Here is a 23,023-nt window from a genome sequence, read left to right as displayed (position 1 = left end):
CCTCAGGGTGAATCCTAAAAGTTGTTTTTTTACGACACTGTGACCTTCTCAGTTTAGGTTTTCTAAGAGCTCTTCTCTAGCGCCACCTTCAGGTCAAAATCATGGCATTGCACAAAAGAGAAGTCACTGTTTCTAATTGACTTGTTACAGAGGTGACTCACCAGGCTCACCTCAGTGATCCCTCATTCGTTCACTAAACAGTTTTGTTGCATTTCAGTGACTCCACTGCAGAGCAAAAGGCAATAAAGAAATAATCAATGGCATAATGCTATTTGTGAGAAGGTAGTATGGTGAGAGGCAGTTAATGAAGTCCCAAATTTAACATGTTGGGTTTCTGTGTTTCTCTGTGTGTGTTTCTGTGTGTGTGTGTGTATTAGGTCAGCCCATCAGACATTCACACCACATCAATAGTCTCTGGCTCCAGCCTCAGGCTCCACTGCTCTCTGTTTTACACTGATGGCTCTGCAGAATTAATTCAACTCTGGTCCAATGTGTGACTCAGGTTTTTCACTTCCTCTTCACCTGTTGTGTGCTCGAGAGTGGACTCAACTTGTAATTTCAGGTCATTTGCTTGTCTGTAATTTGGTTTGTGTTGGTTTATTTGCTCGCACGCTGTGTCGTGAAGTGGGGAATGTACAAGTGTACATTTATCCATATGAGGCATGTATGCGTCTCTCTTAAATATTAAGTCCATATTAAAATATCTAAAAGCTGGATTATCCTTAACATTTCCAGAAAAGATTTAAACTTCATCTTCATTTGGTGTTATTATGCTGTTCCTCAAGGGCACAAGGGTCAGTGAATATAACAAAACACTTCCAATAGATCTTGTTTAACAATTAAAATAAAAACTGTAGACAGTAAACAAACTAAACCCTTGTTAGAACAGGAAATTATTACTCTGGGCCATAATAATGAATTGGACAGATAACTAGTACTACTGGACAGTATGAGCCCACTTCAAGTACTGTGTCTTTATCTCATGAAATATAATGAATTGAGCTCTAAAGTGTGGATTTTCAGTTTGTCTTCCACTGCAGCTTTGGTATGTTTTTTTTTTGGTATGTTTTAATGACTCCTTAAATTATACAAACTAAATTTAAAGAAAGCAATACTGACTGATTTTGAACCTCCCTTTTTATGTTTTATTATTTTAATAAATGATATAATTATTATACTGCTAATACATCAGGGTTTCTCAATCCTGGTCCTGGGGAGCCACTGTTGTGCATTTTTTTAGATGTTTCCCTGCTCAAACACACCTGTAATATATAATTATATAATAGATTACTAGAAGGGCTGAGATGAGGTACACTCTTAGAAATAAGGGTTCCAAAAGGGTCCTTCTACAAGGGCTGAGGTTCTACCTGGAACCATTTGCTTCTGAAAAACCCTTTCCCCGAAGAAAGGGTTTTTCAAGGGTTCTTGGTAACACTAATGGTTCCAGTAAGAACCATTTTGATCCAGAGAACCTGTTAAAACCCCTTTCCTGAATAAAGGGTTTTTGGTGGAACCCTCCAAAAAGGGCTCCAGGTGGAACCTTTATAAAAAGGTTCTACCTGGAGCCAAAAGGGTTCTCCTAGGACAAGCCAAAGAACCTTATATGGTTCTACTTAGCACTTTTTTTTCTAAGAGTGTAGTTAGTTAGTTAGTTGAGTAGGTAGGTTAGTTGGGTAGTTAGTTAGTATATAGATTATTAGTTTACTTCGTAGATTGTGACACTTGATAGTAAAAATTTCAACCCTACTAAAACTGGTTAAATAACATTTAATAGGATTGGAAAAATTGCCTTAAATGGAGAAGGAAAACCTCCCATCCAGGATTGTCCTGTCACCAGGGCAGCAAACAGCCTTATTATTCGTGGTTAATGCTGGTATAAGAGGAAACTCTCTTATCTGAAACTCCCAGACAATAGCAGTGCTGTTTTCCCCATGATACTCTGAAGTCAGACGCACACCACAGCCATGAGTCACACAGGTAAGCTGTTTCTGTTTGAATTACTCATTCACTAATTCATTATTACATATTTCCCTAGGATTAAGGAGGTGATTAATTACTTTAATAATGCATCTGAGTCTTGTTGATTTATTACTTGTAAAGCCTCAGAGCAACATCTGAAAGTTAATATTGGTGCAATACATGTTAGGAACTGTAGTCCAAAAACTTTTTTTAATTTGACCTTTGTTGTTGCTTTTTTTTATTTCCCATATTTAAATTTTTTAAAGCTTGAATATTTATTCACAGTCACTGCTTCCTCATTACATTAAGTTTTGTACATATTATTACAAAAAAAAATCTTTCAATGTGGCTATAATGTCACGATATAAACCGAATCAATATTTCTGTAAGGCTGGTCAATATGGATAAATAATATCTCAATGTAGGATATAATGGGGATATAAAGCTGAACACAGGTTGTTTATGTGGACTGAATACATGTTGGTTACTCATGGAGAATCGACTCAGGCTACAAACTAAGGGAAAAAAGATCTTATCACGATATATATCAGGAAATTAATACTTATGTAAGACGGGGCGATATGGCTTATAAATAATATCTGGATATTTTTAGGCTCTATCCTGATATACGAGATAAATTGGGATATAAAGCATGCATGCAGGTTGTTGTCTGGACTAATAGAAATGTTTGTGCTTGTCAACGAAGAGTACTGTAAATACACTTTGAAATAAAATATCTACTCTTTATGATCTGTATTACATGATCTTAAAATACACTTATCACCTTTCATTTCAGATAACACCTGCTTTATTCCTGTGGATAGAATAATTATGTGTGTTAGAAACAATGACATTGACGATAAATATGGTCAAATTCTTCAAATGAAATAAGTGTATAAACATAAATATATATATTGTGTCTCATGTCACCATGTAGATATACTGTAATAGGCACAATGTACAGTTCTAGCATAGCTTGGCTTGGCTCTGCTGGACTCAACTTTTTTTTTTGCTTTTCCATTGGGGAAAGCACTTGAGGAGTTGAGCCAATACTAAAATGTGACGTCAACAGACTGCCAGCCACTGATTGGGACCCCAACAGTGTGTGGAGAATTATTATAATTTTTTTTTTTTAAACATATTAATGAAATCAAGATATCTTTAGATATACAGTATATTAGATATCTAAGTAGTCTTGTGCTTGGGTTATTTTGGTTTTATTTTGAAACCTATTGTAACTGAAAGAGTTATTATTTTGGTTTTATTTTGGTGTTGCACATCTGTTCTAAATGAATTCACTTGAATATGAAAGTGCAAATTAAAACTAGACCACTATCACAAACAAGAGCAATATTGGTTTGGTGAAAATAAAGAAACTGGGGGCCCAAAAAGATTCAGATTGCCCTGCCTGTATTATGTTTGAATGTCAAAGGAATGTGATGGTTTATAAAATGATTTTTTTCCCCCCGTAGCTACAGAGCTGCTAATCATCTATCACACCGAGGCACAGCAATGGGCGACCTACCTGAAGTCAGTCTTCACTGATCACCTCTCAGAGACTGGGATCTGCTGCTACGATATCACCACGTGGTCTAGCCGACGGGAAGACTTCCTCGGGTTCGCTCAGTACAAGTGCAAACTCCTGATCCTCTCCGCGGGCTTTCTGAACAGTCTCAGCAAGACGCAACGCTTCTTCCTGGCCCGTGTGCTGAGTCCTGCAGCTAGTGTGGTCGTGCTACTGTGCGGGGTGGACGGTCTGACCCCTCTGCTGGAGCAGGTGCCCCTGGACAGCCGTGAATGCCTGCTGATATCCAGCGAACAAGAGGCTCATGAATACCTGTCCATCGTGACTAATATTGTGAAGAAAGGTATGGCACACTGGCTCCAGAGAGTGTTTTTGTTTTTTGGCCTCATATTTAAAAGAGGGTAAAAGAGTAAAATAATTAGGTCTGGCATCAATGTCTGTATATAGATACTGGAAGAAAAAAAAAACATCACTCAGACTTCATTTATATAACACTTTTCATACAAATACAAATTATAGCACAAAGTGGTTTACATGATAAAATCAGACAGCACCTTCACAGACACAGATATAGTCTCTCAATTAAAAGCTACCATCTGTGAGTCATTGACATGGATGCAACAGAGGGATATTAAAAGAGACAAAACTGTCAGGCAACACTATTATAAATAAATAAGAACAAAAGTAACTCCAATTAGGGATAAATAAAAGCTAAAAAGGGGGTTGCTGAAAGACACAACCTAGAATAAGCAATTGCGCAAATCTCCACGTATTCAACACCATTCATAAGTCTGTTGACCCATTAGATGGCCTTGCTCTTCATCTGCCATCAATGTGAGGCGAGAAAACATAGACAAATAACAGTCATTTTATGTTAGCGTGCCAAAGCGGCACTTTTGGAAACCCAGCGTCTTCAGACTTTTATTTTTTAATTTCCAGACAACTTTTGCTGCTGAAGATTGACAGCCACAATTTTCTAGCACCAGCTGCGATTGAGATTCTTTTTTTTTGGGGGGGGGGGGGGTTAGAAGTGTGTAGTGCAGTGTTTGTATCTCTGCCATGTCCACATCTCCCCTGCCAATTATCCTCTGCTTCACTCCCTGCTTTTACAAATTGTGCTATTGTATCAAATCATAAAGCGGATGAGGGGACTTGTTTTTAAATAAGTGTGTGCATGTGTGGGCAGGATGCAAATAGCTAGTCTTTCGTCTATGGCCACCGCCACTGATCCTAAGCCATGCAAATTCAAGTGCACTCTGCATCACTTCATTGTACTGATACAGTGAAGTGGTTGAGGCCGGGTTCCCACTAACAGTTATATTTTCACCAAAAAGTGCTTTTGCACACACACAGCAGACATGTAGGTGGTCGATGATGATGATGTTACATCTGCATTTGTATTTAAATCACTCAAAAAATGTTGGTATGAACCTGGTTTTTGTTGCATACAAGGTAGAGTAATCACCTTCTGTTTAAAATTACAGGGGCTAAATTTAATATAGTCGCGCTAGCAGTGGAGTAAAATACATGTAGAGAAAAAAAAAAAACATGCACAGAATGTAATGGCGCCACTAGAGTGTCAAACTGAGCCCTCTGGTTTGGTCAACAGGAGACAGTCTAGAGAAAAACTAGAAAAGCACTCGGAGAGCGCAGACCTCCGCCTAATATTTGGAACATTAAACCGGACATATGCACGAGAGGGAAAAGGTCAGTGAGGGGCTAAAACGCTGGAGACCATCCATCAATTCATCAGACAGTTGGTGGTGGATTCACCAAGTCAAATGCCCCTAGCTAACACCTGTGCTACCCGAGATACATGTCTTTGATAGTGCATAACTCAGTGTCTCGTCTTTTCCAGGGGTGTCAGTCACAGCATCAAATGTCAACCCACTGACATGTAAACCATCTGAGCAAAAGGTGGAACAAATGCAGTCAAGTGGAGTCCACAGCGTCAGCTGCACGACTGTAGTCGTCCCATCCCGAGTTCCCTGTGGGGTGAGGCTCTTATCTACTCAGTCGAGAAGCCATTTGGTTTTTGCATAAAACACCACAGACACCGGCTACACCGTGGCTCACTGTGTGCGTGCCGTCTCTTTATCAGGCCTCTGTGGAGCTGTTCATTCTGTTAAAAGACGAGGCACCTGGTGCCGACATCGAGGTCGAGTTTACCGGCGAGAATCAGAAGCTGAGAGTGAAGCCGTTCCACTGGAGTGAGAGGATACTGTGTGTTAACGCACCTGGTGAGCAATGTGGTGTAGGCATCGCCACAGCGGATAGTCAGCCTCCATCCTGTCCTCTACCATGTCTTCTTCCTCATGTCCTCCTTCACAACATCCATGAATCATCTCTGTGGTCTTCCTCTTTTCCTCTCCTTTAACATCCTTTCTCCAAAATAAAATCACTGTCCCTCCCCAGCAACCATCTCAACCTGGTCTCTCTTACTGTATCTCTAAACTGTTCAACCTCAACAGTCCCTTGAATATGCTAATTTTCAATCCTGTCCATCCTGGTCACTCCCAGCAAAAATCTCAGCATCTTCAGTTCTGCCGCCTCCAGCTCTAGCACCTCTGACACTGACATACATCATATCTGGCCTCACTACCGTCTTGTCCGTGTTAGAAAGTCAATATTTGACACTTGACACTGTTCTGTCTATATATGGTTTCTGTATGTTTTTATTGCAGATTTTCCAGCAGGGAACGTCAGAGTGAACGTGTATAGTAACAGTGTGCCACTGAGCAAGGCACAGCTGCAGTACTACAGCAGCATGGATGAAGTGGCTCGCCTCCTGTCGAGGGTAGCAGACCCTGCCGATTTCATGTGTCAGGTAGAGCTACCAAACTCAAGACCACTAAGACAAACACTGCACTATCATTCATTTGGACAAGTGCAAAACATTTCATTTGTTAGATACTCTTGTGCAAATATGTTCAGTGTAATGGGCCTTTTGCAAAGCAGCTCTTTTGACAGGTCATAGCAGGACAATCACGGGTGTTGATAATCAAATTAATAGTGGCTGTGTTCCATCAGGGTGCATGCTGCTTTACTGTCATGTCACACTGTCCTGATTTACATGAACCGAACAGAGCCAACATCAATGGCTTTAATGGCTTTTCCCTCCAATCAGGCAAAGAGCCCATAGTTTGCTTGCCACTTCAAAAAGTGACTTTTGAGAGGCAATTCATCCTTTTATAACTAATTTATAGGAACTAGTCAATTGAGCCATGGCACACAATTTATGACTGATCCATTTCAAAAGAATAGAAAGAGTGAACATTAAAATAATTATGGGGATTACGAGCAACTATAAGAATGCTACAAGAGAATTTTACACTAAAAAATCTCATGCTCTGATATATGTGGTGCTAAAACCTGGTCTGTGTGTGTGAACTGTCCATCTACTCTTCAGGCTCTTCAGGTGTCCTCTGTGGACATGTTAGACGAGAGGCTGTCCTCTATGCTGCTGAGGGGGATGCCCACTGGAGGCTTCCATGCACTGCAGTGTAAGAACACGTCTGGGAAAGGTACGGCACTGCAGGAACTAGGGTTGCAAGTGACAATTACTTGGAAATGATGATGTTCTCAAATGGCTTGCTTGCGTATTAAGTTTTAATGATGTCTTTGTTATATGGAGCAATGAATTTAAGAAGTGAAAGATCATAAAGCTTGTTTTAATGATTGAAAAAAATAACCGGTTTGTCGATCATAGTATCAATTATAGTTGACGATCAGTAATCAATTAATGAGCGATCGATCGAATAACCGTTGCGGCCCAAACATTAACTGCAAATAAAAATAAAAATATTTATTTTCTCGTTAACTACTTTGCTCATTACGTGGCAGATTGATGGCTTCATCAGCTGCTGAGATTGATCCTTAACTCTGCTAAAAAAAAGTGCACAGGGAAATCCATTTCCATGACAACCAGGTCAATAAGTGCCTCCAAGCTGTCTTTCTTCGACTCTCCTGAATATGTTAAATCACCCACATTGCACCAGGTCAGCTTATCGCTCTGGGGAAGGAAGGAAGTAATACTATTACTTCCTAATTGGTGTAATCGTATGTGTACAAGTATGTAGCTGTTCATTTTCTTTCTTTGTTTGAAAACACCTTTCCCGGCTCACTCACATCAGAGAACCACCACGCAGATGTTCCATCACTCCTCCACTTTGCTGCCCAGTATGGATTCAAGAATGTGTCCAGCCTCCTTCTGCAGTGTCCGGGTGCTGAGCGAGCGCTGCACACGACCAACCGACGCGGCCAGACTCCCGCAGAGATCGCCAAGAGTCGTGGCCACACAGAGCTCCACGTCTTACTCGAGGAAAAACTGGTAAATACAACCCGATGAGCGAGCCTTTCATCTGACTGTTGATTTTCACATTCCCACTGTTGGAATTCATCCTCGAAAACATCCGAGACAATGTCGTTTTTGTGTTATTGATCCTATCTACAATGAAGACGTTTCAAAAAATACCAATATCTGATGACAGCCCCTCATCTCTGGTGATTTGTGAGCCAATTAAAATCACCCAGTGGCATTATTAGTCCACATAGAGCTGCCTGGATGCAATATTGGCTGAATGGAATTCTTTAGTTTTTCAGTTACCTGCTGACAGCTGAGAGAAAACAACACAATGCACCCTGGCTCTTGAGATTTCACAGCACTCAGGGATGCGCTCACTCACAGCAATAAAGTAACAGGACTGTGTGGTGCTTTATCAATAATGAACAGAATGGAGAGGATAGAAAGATGGAGAGCAATGGGTGGGGGGGTGGCGGGGGGGGACCAATCCAGCTCATGGCTGAGTTAGTGGATAGATGATAACGTGCCCTTCCCTCACACTGAATATGTTTGGCCTATGAGGTTCCTAATGGAACACCCTGATAGAGAGCAGAAAGACTGTGTTTATTCATGCATGCACAGTGGCTCACAGTGCAGGTCATCTGCATACATTCAGACAATTAATGCAGCTGCTAATGTTGAGGTTTTCCTGCATAATGGCTGCCATTTTCTAATGTTAATACAGAGGGCCCGCAACCTTCCATTTCACTGCGCAGATACAGTAACACAAGAGCAGCATGTTTGCCACTCACTCGCTAATGAGCGGCAATCCAAATTTAATAGATCCCCGAGCATGCACGCACATCCCTTTATCTGATAATCCTGGAGGACACTAGCATCATAATGTTCTTTACGATGCTAATTTCATTAGGCAGCGAGGACATTATCATTGAGAAAAAAACATGCATCACCAAGTGGTTTACTGTTTTCCTGCAAAAAAACCCAAACTAAACCAACTATTATAACATATGCAGATGAACCATCTATTTAAATAGAACACTGAATTCTATTCATAATACTATTCCTTTGATCAGGCTTTATTTGAAGTATATACTGCTCTGTAACTCACCAATTTATACTTATCAGGCACACGAGAAACCGATATTGATCTGCTCATCTAAGGCCCTGTTTTGACTGCAGCTCAAATCCGATCAGAATCTGATCTTCAAGACCAACTGATGACATTACATAATTATTGCAAGTGATATGATCCAATCTGCTTGTGTCCATCCTGGCATTGTCTAGTCCAGTCTTCTACATGGATTTCTATAGTTACAGACTAAACAAATGCAGACAGAAATCTGTGCCTGTTTCTGTCCCAAACGGTTTATGTGGAGCCACTGCACAAACTCTTCTGATTTTAAAACTATTGTCTTCCACTGTGTCTGTGTGTTAACGTGCCTCCATTAACTTCCGTCTCTCCGGATCTATGTCATTGTTGTGACACTTTAAAATCCTATCTGAGCAACGCGAGACAGATCATTTGAAAGCAACTCTGTATTTGAATCAGCTTTGTAAAAATCAGATTGCAAAAAAATCGAGCTAAATTCAACCTGGACATGCTTAAAAAATTCGATTCAGGCTACAGTCACAAGGGCTAGTGCTGAATACATGCTCGCTCTGTATACAAGTATACTATCGATGCCTGCCAAAAGGTAGCAGAGTTTAAAGTAATTAACTGATTGCAAGCTCAATATCAAATCGTAAGACGCTGCCAAAGACAAAATGTGTGACTAAACAGTATTATGATGAAATTCTGCAGTGCTGCAGAAACTCCCCTGCCTAAAAGTGTGAATCTTCAGATGACAAAATCAAATGAAAATCAACAATTCATACAATTCATGCCCTTCCTGACGCAACAATCAGTACAATTGATGTTCCTCCCCTGTGGCTGGGGTCAATTTTAAGACTGTCCAATTAGAGGTACCTCAGGTCCTTGATCTGTCTGGATTTGAAATGGCAACCATCCTGTTACAAGTCAAGTTCCCTTTCCACCAGGCCATGGCCTGAAATAAGCTGAAATATTCCATTCATCCACTTAGAATACAGCATTATTCTCATTTTGTCCTATGAATGTCTCCACAATACCGACAAACCTTTTAACTTTCTCTAAAGCCTCACATCAACCTATGGAGAATTCCCTCTCCAGGGGGAAATCCAGACACTCTAACTAACAGCTGTTGCAAATGTATTCATCCTCCAAACAACATTGCTAATTGAGAGTGACTGCAGATGGAGCCGGGATTGATCAGATCGCTCCAGTGAGTCGAAGTGCTCCCTGTGAACCGTCAGTGAGTCGGCAGGGCTGACAGGGCACAGGCGGAGTCAAACACAGGTCACCCTACAGGGACTGTGTGTAAGATAAAATACAAGTTTGACATAAAACAACAATTGCGGTCGTCTTGGAGGGTAATTAAAGTGAATCATTCATCTTGACAGCTAAAAACTATTGACTATAAATTAGAGGTGTGAAAAATAATAGTTAGCTCTGGTTCTACGTTGGAATAATGGCTAGCTCTATTGCCTTAGAGCAAAAAAGGCCCAGTTTCTCGACCTGGGTAGGGCCTTGTCATTACCCGATTTTTTTCCAATTCCAATCAAATCTGAGATTCTGAAAGATTTGTTAAAGTGGACCTAGACCAGAAGTTCCAATTAACACTGTTTTTCTGGTGTGTATCTGGCGCCATTACCTCGTTTATGAAGCCCTGAAGGTTCGAAAACAAACAGTTCAGCCACTGCTGAGAACGCTGTGTTGTATTGTAATCTCTGGCTCAGGGAGATCTCTGAAAAAACCTGGTCCGGTCTGGGTCCGACTCCAGGTCAAAGTCGTAAAAGGGACAGCGGCGATGAGTCGTGACGAAGCCTGTTTTTAACATTGTTAAAAAAATTATTTGATAATGAGTAGCAGTGCATCCACCGCACCAGAGGGGGAGCTGCGCTTCTAAGAGCTGGTGTGCTGATTACGTCACTTCCAGGTATTGGCCAATCACAAGACAGTTGGGAAAGCTGTCGTTGGCTGGCCAATCAAAAACAAGTCTGTCTTCTGGGGGTGAGATTTCAGTCTGAAACAGCGCAACTGACGAGAGCTTCACTGAGGAGAGATTTCTTTCTGCTCGTTTGCAGCAATTAGGAGGTTTTTGACCATAAAAACAATTTAATATGTGCGATAGGAACACTCTATGGGAGCTTTAAAGGAAGTGGTAGGCGGGGTTTCATTCTTGCTCTCTTTTTTTACATGGCAGTTTCATTAACTCATCTGCACTGCATCCCCCCCTACTTCCAATTAATCAACCCATGATGCATCAGTGATTTGGGCGTCAGTGGAGCAGCACTCTTGTCAATAAATCCTGGATGGATGGGTCCCTGGCTTCGTACCCGGGCTGAATCAGTCACAGGGCCTGTGTCAGATCCACCAGTCTGCCATGGCACCACACTTCTTTGTTAATTAGCCGTGAACTGCTCCAGAGGGGGAAGAGCTGAATTATTCAGAGGGAGCATAACTAGAATACAAATATAGCAAACGCTCCGCTGTTATCTACAGCGTTTGTATCCTCCGACTGTAATGTTGTGCTTGCTCATGGTAATTACAAACACAAACACATTGTCCTTATTTAATATTTTAATACTGGGGTCACTTGGCAGAAAGATGGACTCTCTACAAATATTTAAGTCTCACCAGATGGAGAGCAGAGCTCAGTAAATACAAACAAACTGTGTGTGTGAGGCTCAGCAAAGAGCTATTTCTGTTGCACACTTTGTTTGTAATGCTATTCAAATGCAATGGAGCCAAATTAGATGACACCCTCTACCGCTAGACTTGGGATTTGTTACTATCCATGTTTACCCAATGCAGTTCAGTCAGTATCCAGCGTTACCAGTGAACTCTCTTCAATTTGCCTATTATTTAAATCGTTCTGTCATCCTGGTTCAGAGAATAAAGCTCTTTTCATCCTTCAGATTGTGTGCGTTGGGCGTGTGGATTTTACATTTAGAATCTGCTTTTCAGCCACGTTAAGCCCATACTAGAGGATAATTGGCCAGATTTCAGTCCAAGTCTGGCCGTTCCGACCAACCAATTAGAGCAAGTTGACCGTAACTTGTACAGGCCAAGATGATTCCGTCTTTTAAGCCATGGCGCTCACAAAACAGCTATTAACTGACTACGCCGACAGACCACCTCCACGTCTGTCTGTTTGTATTCTGAAATCATTTTCTACGAGATCCCAAATCCCTGGAATCTCCTCCCTGAAATTGTTTGATTAAACGGCAAAGCGTGTGGACCTGTGTCTTGACTCGATCATCTAGTCTGTGCTTTCGCGGGTGGATCTAGTATCTTTTGGGCCATCAGCTGAATGGAAATTATTCACATTTAAGAAGCTGAAATATCAAACTCTCAAACTGAATCTTTTAATATCAATTAAAACTTGCAGAAAAAAAACATACCGGGTGCATATTTCTTTAAACTTTGAAGAAAACATAAGCAAAAATACCATCTTAAGTGTCTGACTGCTGACTTAATATTTTCAAATGTCTTGTGCTAGCCACACGAACCAAAGTGATTCAGTTTGAATGATGTCTCTGTTACATGGAGCAAAGAAACAGTCCACCGATGAATTATCATCGGCATATAAGCACCTTCAAAGTAAGCCAATCCACATTAGTTTTGGTGTTAGAAGAAAACTACAAAAACAACACTTTGCGGAGTAAACATAGTTTTAAGTGTTACAAATATTTAGGGCTGCAACAACTAACTGATTACTATTGTTATTTTTGTATCACTAAAACAAGTTCTGCAAGTTTTCTTTGCTCCATATGACAAAGAAAATTGAAAAATGTTTCTTATCCTGAAACCACATCGTCAAAACACACCAGGCACAGTGGCACTAGGAGCCTGTGATCTGAGCATCTCAGCCTCTGAAACCAGATTCACTTTTCAGATTTTGTTCCCCTTCTAACAAAACCACGCTGTTTTTGTCTGAAGCGCTGGTGCTCGGGTTGCTGTGGTGAGAGTGAATTTGTCTGGAATGCCTGGGGCTCCTGCAGCTTCAGACATCTGCGGAATGATTTAGCATTAGCGGCAAGTAAATAAATACCCCTGCCCTTATCCAGCGACAAACCTCCGAAAACACCGCACTGTGCTTTTGAGCACAGCATCCGTCTATTTTAAGTCAATGTTCACGCTGCGGCTGCAATTAAGCCGTCCTCTCTACCTGTTGGGCCTGTTATGAAACTCCACTGTTCAGTAATGCATTCATGGCAGCCAATAAGCAATTTACAGTACTCTACTCCAAGCAGTGTAATATTGTAATTGAGTCACGAGTGGCTGTGTTGCTTGGAAACTGCACACAGTGCGTGGCAGGTTACATGGAGGATATTATGATCAAAATGAGCTCTGTCTCATCTATAGACATTGAATTCAGAATGCATCTTCATAAAATGACAGTGGAATCTAATGTAATCCTATGGCATTACCATCTCTATTGCGATAGATGCTTTTAGAGTCATGTGTGGCGATAATTAACGTGGATGTAAAATAGCAAAAATAGCAGCAGCAATGTGGAGTTTTTTCAATATTAAAGCTGCCGGTGCATGGTTTGGGTGATTTGTGTTGTTGTTGATGTTATTACTCTACCTCAGTTTGGTCTTTGTGAATAAAACAGATGTAATAATATTTTTATAAAATAGAGATAGCAAAGCTGAGGATGCTGAGCTCTACATTGGGACTGAGTGACCAGGATGGACACGATTAGAAATGAGCATATTCGAGGGACAGCTCAGGTTGAGGTTGAAGTACAGTTGGTGAAACAGAAGAGGACACACATGCAGGACAAGAGGGAGGCAGATGATCTGCTGTGGCGACCCCTGTAGGGAGAAGACGGAAGAAGAAGTAGGACAAAAAAGTATGCTGCGTCCTTCATCTGAAAACAGGCTCTGTCAAGCAATACTATCAGACTTGACTGAAGGAGCCTTTGTGTGTATACACCAGTTGAACAACCAGGTTTTTTTTGGTGTAGAAAAGAATTTTCAGGTTTCCGAGTTCAAAGTATTCCACACCTGGCTGATAGCGTTGGGAACCAGCAACCATAGCTAGCTATAGTAACTCATTACTAAATTACCTGTCAACTATTTTGATGATCGGTTCGATCCGTCTATGTTTTCAGGTCGTTAAATGTTAACATTTTCTTATATCTTATAACGAAGAATTCATTGAGAGATCAATTCAAGATTTGGGAAACACCGATCAACATTATGAAAACAATCGTTAGATAAGCCCTTGAAAAATTATGAATGCAATTTCTTATTTTTGCTTTTTGGATTCCTGTCAAAATAAATACTTTTAGAAGTAGCTTTTGACTGTAAGTCATTTCCTATAGTGGAAATGTGGTAATTAAAGATGTCATCTAAATATCAAGGAAAGGGTCTTGATTTGTTCACAAAATGATATGTTTAGACTGAAAGGGGAAGATGGTGTGATTTCATAATTACCCTGATCACAGCCCTGTCTGTCCCTCAGCATGCTATTAGCAAACAGGCTGACTAGGCGGCAGCAGCAGCAGCAGCTCTGCTGTCACAGAGAAGACTGCAATCGTTAAGGCCAGCAGACAGGGTTACAGCACACCTCTGTAATTCCTGATATAGACCTGAAATTGCTTTCCCACAAGTGAAGTCCTGGGAGGGAAGTGGTGAGAAACCTCAATTAATAAATCTGGATATTTGTCACATCTGACGCTGAAAACGCTGAATACCACGGAGTCAGGTATCAACCTATAATGTGACAGAGCATAGAGTGGTTAAGAGGTCGTCACCTGCGCTGTAATCTTTCATTTTTATGCCTTAGCAAGAGGACAAAATCAGAAAATGAGCCTATCCTGGAAGGATGTAGTCAGACAACTAAAGATTGATCCACATTTATTAATTCAGTGTCTACATTCTCCACATGAGGGTCACTGGAGCCAGCCAGGTGACACAAGGCGAAAGATGAGGTAGTCCAACCAGTCCACACTCATACCTTCGGTCAATTTATGCTGTACCATTTTACACTGGTACGGCAAGGGAAGCGTGCCAAAGAATTTAATGGTTGGGGCAGATTATTTTGGTACCATTTCTAATGGTTTACACCCCAGACAGGTCACCAGTCCATCACAGGGTCAACGCACAGCGACAAACAACCATTCACTCTCACATTCACACCTATGGTCAATTTAGAGTGTCCTATTAATCAATGCTCACATGGGTAGAACATGTAGACGCCACAAAGAAAGTCCATCGTTTGGACTGGGCTGCGAATCCGGGTCTTTTTGCTGGAAGGCAAATCGGCTGTATGGCCTACTGATCTACATTCTTACCTAAATTACAAACCTGCATTGTATCAACATTTGTCGCATACCGAGACACAAATAATCCACTGTTACAAAGCAATATCCAGCTTAAACACTGACAAACAGATTATTTTGTATTGTGCTGTCACCAGTATTCTCTTTGAGCTGTCTCCTTATTGTATGGATGAGTCATAAACCGTCTCTTCACAATGTTGTTGCAGAACATGTTTAACTGCAGGAAGAACAACAACGATGCCACTGTGTACGAAGTGATGAGCGCCGCAGGTGAGTGAAGCACTGAAGGAAAGCTGCACAGAATAGTTGTCTTCTTCCCAGAATATGATTATTCTACTGTGCTGCTGTTCATTTCCAACCCACTGAATGATTTTCTCATGCTGATGGGCACGCCATGCAGTGCTGCGTCTGAGTAACTGTAGCGCAAAACAGCATGCAGAGTTTCATCATGACATTCAAGCAGTAAACACTTTGTGCATTAGGGAATCCTTCCACTGCAGACGGCCAGAAAAAGCAGCGCGGAGAGGGTGAAGAGGAGGAGGTGGAAGATCTCTACGCTCCACTGGGGGTGAATGATGAATATGACACCATTGTGAACTCAACAAAGGCAGCAGTAGCTATTGCCAATCGCCCACCAGCGCCCACTCCTCGGCCTGAGAGCAACCAGGTGAAGGAGGACAGAACCCCTTACATCACACAAGGTAGCCTATGACTTATCTCTTTCAACTCACAGATATGATGGAGCTCATTTGGAGTAAAACCAACGCTGAGTAATGCACAGCATGTGAAGGGGAGTTTGGGAGCTCATGTGGGAGGGAGGAAGTGCCTGGTATGTGCTTTGCTTTTGTCAGTGGAGTACTGCTGGAATGAGTGAAGAGGCTTTTTAGCCATGCAGTTTGTTTTCATCCCACAAACCACGAGAACGCGCTCGCTCACCGCCATAAAACAAACAAAAGCGAGGACAGAGAAGGACACATTTTGCCCACATCAAGAGCCAACGGGCCCTAACTGTTCAATTTCAGCAGCGTGAATATTTCATGACGATGAAACATCCAGAAGTGACTGGTATTATTAAGGCTTATAAATCATTAAAATGGCTTCCCTTGTTCTATCATGCAATGCAAATGCAAATGCAAATGCAAACACGAACACATACATCCACAATTAATTCTTATACCTTATAAGGTCGCCAGTCCATCACAGGGCCAACATGCAACGATGAACCACCATTCACTATAGCGTGTCCAATTAACCTCTACATCAGGGGTCACCAACCTTTTTGAGATGAGAGCTACCTTAAGGGTAAAGAATAATATGGAGGGCTACCACATTAAAAAAAAAATTTTGTTTACCATTTAAATGATTAATATTATGCATTAAACTGCATACACATTAATTCCAGTGCTTACTCCTAACGATTATCAGTTTTTATAAACAATATCAAAGATATTTTACTGAGCGATCATACGGATACATGCAAGTGAGGTGAAGTGAAGTGAGCCCGCGGGCACCGTATTGTCTGCCTGCGGGCTACCAGGCGCCCGCGGGCACCACGTTGGTGACCTCTGCTCTACATGTTTTGGGTTGTGGGAGGAAATTGGACATTTTGTACTACCCGATTTGCGAGTATTGGTTCACTTTTAATGAATCGGTGCCAAATTTCGGTACTAGAAATGTCTGGGAGAGAATGTGAGAACTACACATCGCGGGACTACGAGAGCACGGCAGCCATAATGGCCCCACATTTGTTGCCCCCGTGTAGTCGCGGAGAGAGCCATGACATGTCCCGTTCTAGTCAAACGGGGTCAGCCTCTGGCTCGTGCCTCCTCTAAAAGTGTTTGCTTGTCGTTAGCCTGCCATCTGTGTCTAGGGCCATAGACACTTGCTTATGACAAGAGACAAAGGGCAGACAAAAAACTGAAGAAGCATTGGTTGTGGAAGAGAGCGGTCTTGTTGTTGTTGTTGACCTGGTCCTAAATGTTCTATATAGATTTTTAACTAATTTATGTTTATTTATTAACTGTCCTTAATCTTCTTAATAAAAAACCGAAAACTTTTTTTTTACAACTGGGAAACATTTTAAAAGTACCGAAATAAGGTCCCGATTGATACCGGTATGGAATTCCAGATACCGATACCCTAATGATAAGGACAGATATTGGACGAATATATATATATATACACATATATATATATATGTATATATATATATATATATATATATATATATATATACATATACATATATATATACATATACATATATATATATATATATATATACATATACATATACATATACATATATATATATATATATATATACATATACATATATATATATATATACATATACATATACATATATATATACATATACATATACATATATATATATATACATATACATATATATATATATATATATATACATGTATATATACATCCGATACATCCAAAAATCCAATATATTGCATGCTTCACTACACTCCTAAGGGCTGAGGTTCTACCTGGAACCATTTGCTTCTGAAAAACCTGTTCCCAAAGAAAGGGTTTTTCAAGGGTTCTTGGTAACACTAATGGTTCCAGTAAGAACCATTTTGATCCAGAGAACCCTTTAAAACCCCTTTCCTGAATAAAGGGTTTCAAAAGGATTCTTGGTGGAACCTTTATAAAAAGGTTCTACCTGGAGCCAAAAAGCATTCTCCTATGAGGACAAGCCGAAGAACCTTATATGGTTCTACTTAGCTGAGTCATGTTGTGGGCTGTTTATTTCTTCTTTATGGGAGAAGAATATTTGTTGCACAGTTGGAGAAATATGTCTCTTGAAATGGCTTACACAAATGTGTCAAACAGCTTCGTAATTTAAAAGGATTGAAATGAGCGATTTAGGTATCGGTAAATACTTGGTATCGGTATCGGACATGAAAATGTGGTATCATGTCATCCCTACCAATTATGCATCTGTTTAGTGCGCTTGTTTGTATCCCATGAGCCAATTCTCAAGAAACGGAGTGCAACACTGAACTCTCTGCAGCCTATCCATCCCCTCAGTAATGGAGAGGGAACTACGCGGCTGCCATCTGCAACCAATCTTGGCCAGACCAAGGCCAAGTCCGCCAAAATAAGTCATTACACATGTTTTCCATCGTCCTTGTCCCCAGAGCACACGAGCGAAAGGAGAGGGATTTTGAGGTTTCCATCTATTGAGACAGTGGAGCTTCAAACCACACAAGGATCACATTTTTGTTCCTAACTCCCACTGCCGCAGTGAAAGATGGGAGAGGTAAGATGAGGCTCGGTGGAGGATTAGGCGAGGAGGCCAGTTATTGGAGAACACTGCAAAAGTGGAAATACTGAGCAATTTTTCCTTTTTGTGAGCGACAACGTCCTCAGCTCATTGACAACGAAATGCTGAAATGTGCATGATGATGCTCCGATTGATAGGAGTTATACTACGTAAAGAGCAACGCACCCTCTCTACAGCAAAATACAGTAATAGCTAAGGTCATGTGACAGCTCTGCAGCAGTATTCCACTCACTGAATTGAAGCCATGAAGCCTGACTTTGTGTTACGAGCAAAAGAGAAGCTGTGTTTGAACATGGAGTGGAAAAGAGAGACAGAGTGAGAGAGAGAGAGAAGCTGTCATGGAGGAAGTCGTCCGAGGCAGGATTATCTTGCAGGGTGTGGATGTTGAATTTTAATCCAGCGTTGGTCACTGTCAGCCGCAGCTCCACCGCCTCTGACAGCTACACAGTGCAGCCTTTCATTCTGAACGCTCGGTCACTACCGAACCAACAGCATCATTCAGAAGGTCTAATTTGATCCAGAACAGAATATGTGGGCGTTTCCTCACAGAGAAAACCCATGTTTTGTGACAGGAATATCACACAAGGATTCCTGCCTTTTCTCACAGATATTCAGGTTCCGTCGTAAGCTCTGAGAGAGTAGTAAAAGGCCATTTTTGTCTTGTGGTTATTTACACTCAGCTTTGCACAATCCACTCAGGGGTTAAGGGGTTTAGATTTAGAATATGACTCCATCTTGTGGAGAAATGATAGAAGTGCAGTAGCACATTGTTTTCTCTGTGGATGAAGTCAAACAATTGTATGCAATTGAATTGAATTGAATACAAATATACAAAACTGTGAGCTGTGCTGCGTTTACAGTGTTCCAGAAGAAAATGGCGACAAAGGGCAATGCCGATCTGTATTCACTACCCACTAAACAAGGTAAGTGGGAGATAAAACCCTAATATTTAGTCACGATAAAGGGTTTAACACATCAAATATACTAATACCACTGCAGTTTAGAGCTGACAACCCTATTGATTAGTCTCTGTAAAGGGTTTCCAGCATAAAATAATACTCCGTAAAACAGTGAAATTAGTCTCTATGAAGAGTTCACAGCATCAAAAATACTCATACCACTGAAAAGCAGACAGAAATATTTGCTGCTTCAATACGTGAATTTGCCCAGTGTCAAACTGAATCTGATCTAACATGCATAACTTGTGCCATACTCGTTAAATGAGTCAAATTGTCGCAATCATAAGAGAAATGAGTCATCATTGCAGCAAAGCAAAGGGCACAGAGACAGAAAAAAGGTATTCGGGGAAAAAAAGAGTAGAGTAGCCAATGAGCGAAAAGTGTAGAATGTGTTGGAGAGAGAAAACTACAGAGACACAAAGCTATTTGTCTGCTTTGCTGTAATGCTAGTGACAGAGTGACAGGTCCATAGATCATCCTGAAAATGGCTTAACATCCTCATGACTCACTGACACTACAGATGGGCTGGGGAAACCGCATTACTTTCTAATCCTCGTTATGAATGTCATCTGGAACAGGTTTATACTCCGTCTTTTCTGATTTCTGCCTGGTTGTGGTATCGTATCCGAAATCTACCTCGTTCACTTGTTGCCTGGTGATAACGTTGTGTTGCCTGTCACTAAAAATGTCCGGTTTTCTTTGATCGCTTGTGGCTCTTTGCAGCACACGGGCGACACAACAGCACTGGGTCAACTTACGACACCTTCACGCCGAACCAGAAACACGGACATGAGCAGCTCAGTGACGTCCAGCAGAGAGCGAGGGCCAGTTCACTCAATGTGGATGAGGCCACGCAGTGTATCAGTGACTGGCAGAGAGTTCAGAAGGGCATGGATGCTGCTCAAAAAGTAAGAACTGGCATTAAAATGATAAAACTCCTGCCACCTGCTGCATATGCCACACCAACCTAGATAACAATTCCACAACAGTAAAGCAAGTAGGTACAGGAAGCCATTTACCTTGGAGTAAAGACATCTGAGAGGCAGGAGATACAGTCTTTCCCCAACTTTATGTCCATCTTATTTGAAGGGCGCTTCATAGGCTACACATAGAAGCAAACTGTTGCCCAACCTGTGGTCACACCAGTTAATACATAGCCTGATAAGTTTGCTTATCTTACACTCTGAGATGTGCCTATACATATGTATGACATACAGGGAAAAGAGGAACACATGTTGCTAATATTGTGCACTTTTTTTTTGCTTTTATGCACTTTGAGGTGTGCAAAAGGACAGATGTTTTATTTTGAAGTGTAAAACAATTAACTTTTTATCGTGCCTGTGTCAGATATGACCACATTTTAAAGGTAAAAATCAGGAAAGCACACAGATTGCATGCATGAGTGATGTGGACTCATTCATCGGTCAAACATTCAGACATTTTCTATTTTGGTTTTCGTGAAGTGGCTGATGATTATTATCAGCCAGACTCCAGAGGAGCTGAGGACACCTACTGGCAGGGTACTAGAACAGACCCGTTGTGGCAGCATGTGCCTGAAAATACTTAAATAAACAAACACTTATTGCCAAGACAGTGGCATTTTGCCAGAGCTTTTATTTTGAAAATGTAAAGTTAGAAGAATATCTCTTTAAGTGTTAACATGTAATTAATTAGTACTTAAGTAAATGTTTACTATTATTGAAATTACTAATGCAAATAAAAAGTGTACCTTGAGACAAAAGTACTTTCAAAAATAAATAAATAAATAAGTAAAAAAGACAATGATGTTTGTAGGGTTTTATTGTTGTAGCAGCTACAACAATGTACCTGGTTGATGTTGACTTTCCAATACATAATATAAAGTAACTTACTACTCTGATAAGCTGTAGATAAACGTAGAAAAAATTTAGTACAATATTATTATATTAGTTTGCAGTATATTAAAATTGCAGTAGCACCTCTCTATAAATGTCAGCGAAATTACCTTTTATTACTAGTACTCTAGTACTTAAGTACTCTTTTATTCTGCTGTGGTGACTCAGTGTATGTATTTACATTCCTAGACGAACAGCTTCTGCTGGACCTCCATGGAGGCACAAAAAGATTTACGACCGGACTGCAAAACCTCAATCTCACTGCTGTCTCAGTCAGCAGCGCTGTGCAACCGTGTCAATAAATGGATGCCTGTGTGTGGCTCTAATGTAAACGGACTGATGTTTGTGTCTGCAGGAAAGGGTGAGTCAGCTCAGAGCCAGTCCCATCAGCAGCAGCAAGGACAATGAATGTGTCTACGGTAAATATTCCTACATCTTGGATATGTGGGTTAAACTTTGCTCCATAGAATTCAAAGACTTTGACGTACAAAAAAAAAACAGCAACACGCAGATGTTACAGTTAAAGCTGCAGTATGTAACATTTGATGGGTTTTGTTGTTGTTTGGTTTTCATGAACTGATACAATTTAACATTATTTGTATGCTGTGTCCATCTGTGCAGCATACAGATAATGTTAAATTGTGTCATGGGCTCTGTCAAGAAATACGATCAGTCGACACGGAAACGGTGTTTTGGAGACTGTTAGGTCTGTGCTCTTCAATTAAACATACGTCAAAGGTGATCAACCAACATTTAACGTAGCGTCAGCAGCTGACATCTTCCTGGGCTAGCCAGGGCTGATGCTCAGGCTCCTGAACTTCTCCAGCAGAACCTGACACACTTGATTTTGGGGTTTTACAAATAAAGAATACAGAATTATTTTCTTAACCTACAGAATTTTTTGACCGGCACTGACCCTTGCACTTTGACCCAAGACCTTGTTTTTTTGTATACACTGTAGTTTTACATTATCACAAATGACTGCATTAAACAAAATGACATAAACATAATGGCTAAAAAAAAGCATGTTCTCTTACTAGGCAAAGTCAACATTGTTCATCAAACACCAAGTAAGTCTTTTTATACATGTTTGTTTGAGTGTTTGTTGTGTCTTTGGTGGATGGGCATTTCATGCTATTCAAATATTTGATGGTAATAATTTTAAATTATTTCACAGATAAAAGTCAAATAAGACAACCAGAGATTTAGAAACAAACAAAAGTAACACTGAATAAAAGTACAAGAAAATTATAATCAAATTAAAATAAATAGAGCAAATGAGGATGAAGGATTACACGTGTAATAATAACTCTCAATATAAACGGTCATGATAACGGCAGATTTATGTAAAAGTGAATGAATAAATAGTCTATGAAAATGGGCTTTAAGAAGTGATTTAAAGGTTGTTGCTGCTTCTGCAAGCCTTATCTCCTCAGGCAGGTCTTTCCAAATACTCGGCCTCCTCTGGATTTGAGCCTTGACTTTGGAACAGTCAGAAGAGCCCTGTCCGAGGAACCGAGGCTGTGCAGCAGCTCGTGGGGGGGGGGGGGGGGGTCAACATCTCTGAAATGTAGCTAGGGTGACAGCCGCACACACAAAGTGATCAGTAAAATCTTAAAATCAACTCAAGGGCATCCAGGAATGGGCTGATGTGACAGTGTCTGTTAAAAAACAGTAGGATGGTGTTATTCATCAAATGTTCTAAATATCAGTGCATGAG

General features: G+C 40.8%; 1 protein-coding gene across 1 annotated transcript; it reads left to right on the top strand.

Moving 5' to 3' along the window:
• Positions 1-1,964: 1,964 nt before the first annotated feature.
• On the top strand, positions 1,965-21,935 carry LOC310940960 (B-cell scaffold protein with ankyrin repeats-like; the record flags this gene model as incomplete). Its single annotated transcript, XM_083906031.1, has 13 exons — positions 1,965-1,977; positions 3,432-3,827; positions 5,343-5,479; positions 5,586-5,724; positions 6,169-6,311; positions 6,894-7,008; positions 7,618-7,814; positions 15,367-15,430; positions 15,643-15,861; positions 19,331-19,393; positions 20,153-20,337; positions 21,659-21,722; positions 21,925-21,935. 13 exons carry the CDS (start codon positions 1,965-1,967, stop codon positions 21,933-21,935), a joined length of 1,746 nt encoding a protein of 581 aa, XP_083762157.1.
• Positions 21,936-23,023: the final 1,088 nt, after the last annotated feature.

The sequence above is a fragment of the Microchirus variegatus genome (assembly GCF_963457635.1).
Source record: "Microchirus variegatus genome assembly, chromosome: 2".
Lineage (NCBI taxonomy): Eukaryota > Metazoa > Chordata > Actinopteri > Pleuronectiformes > Soleidae > Microchirus > Microchirus variegatus.
This window is presented reverse-complemented; position numbering and strand designations above follow the sequence as displayed.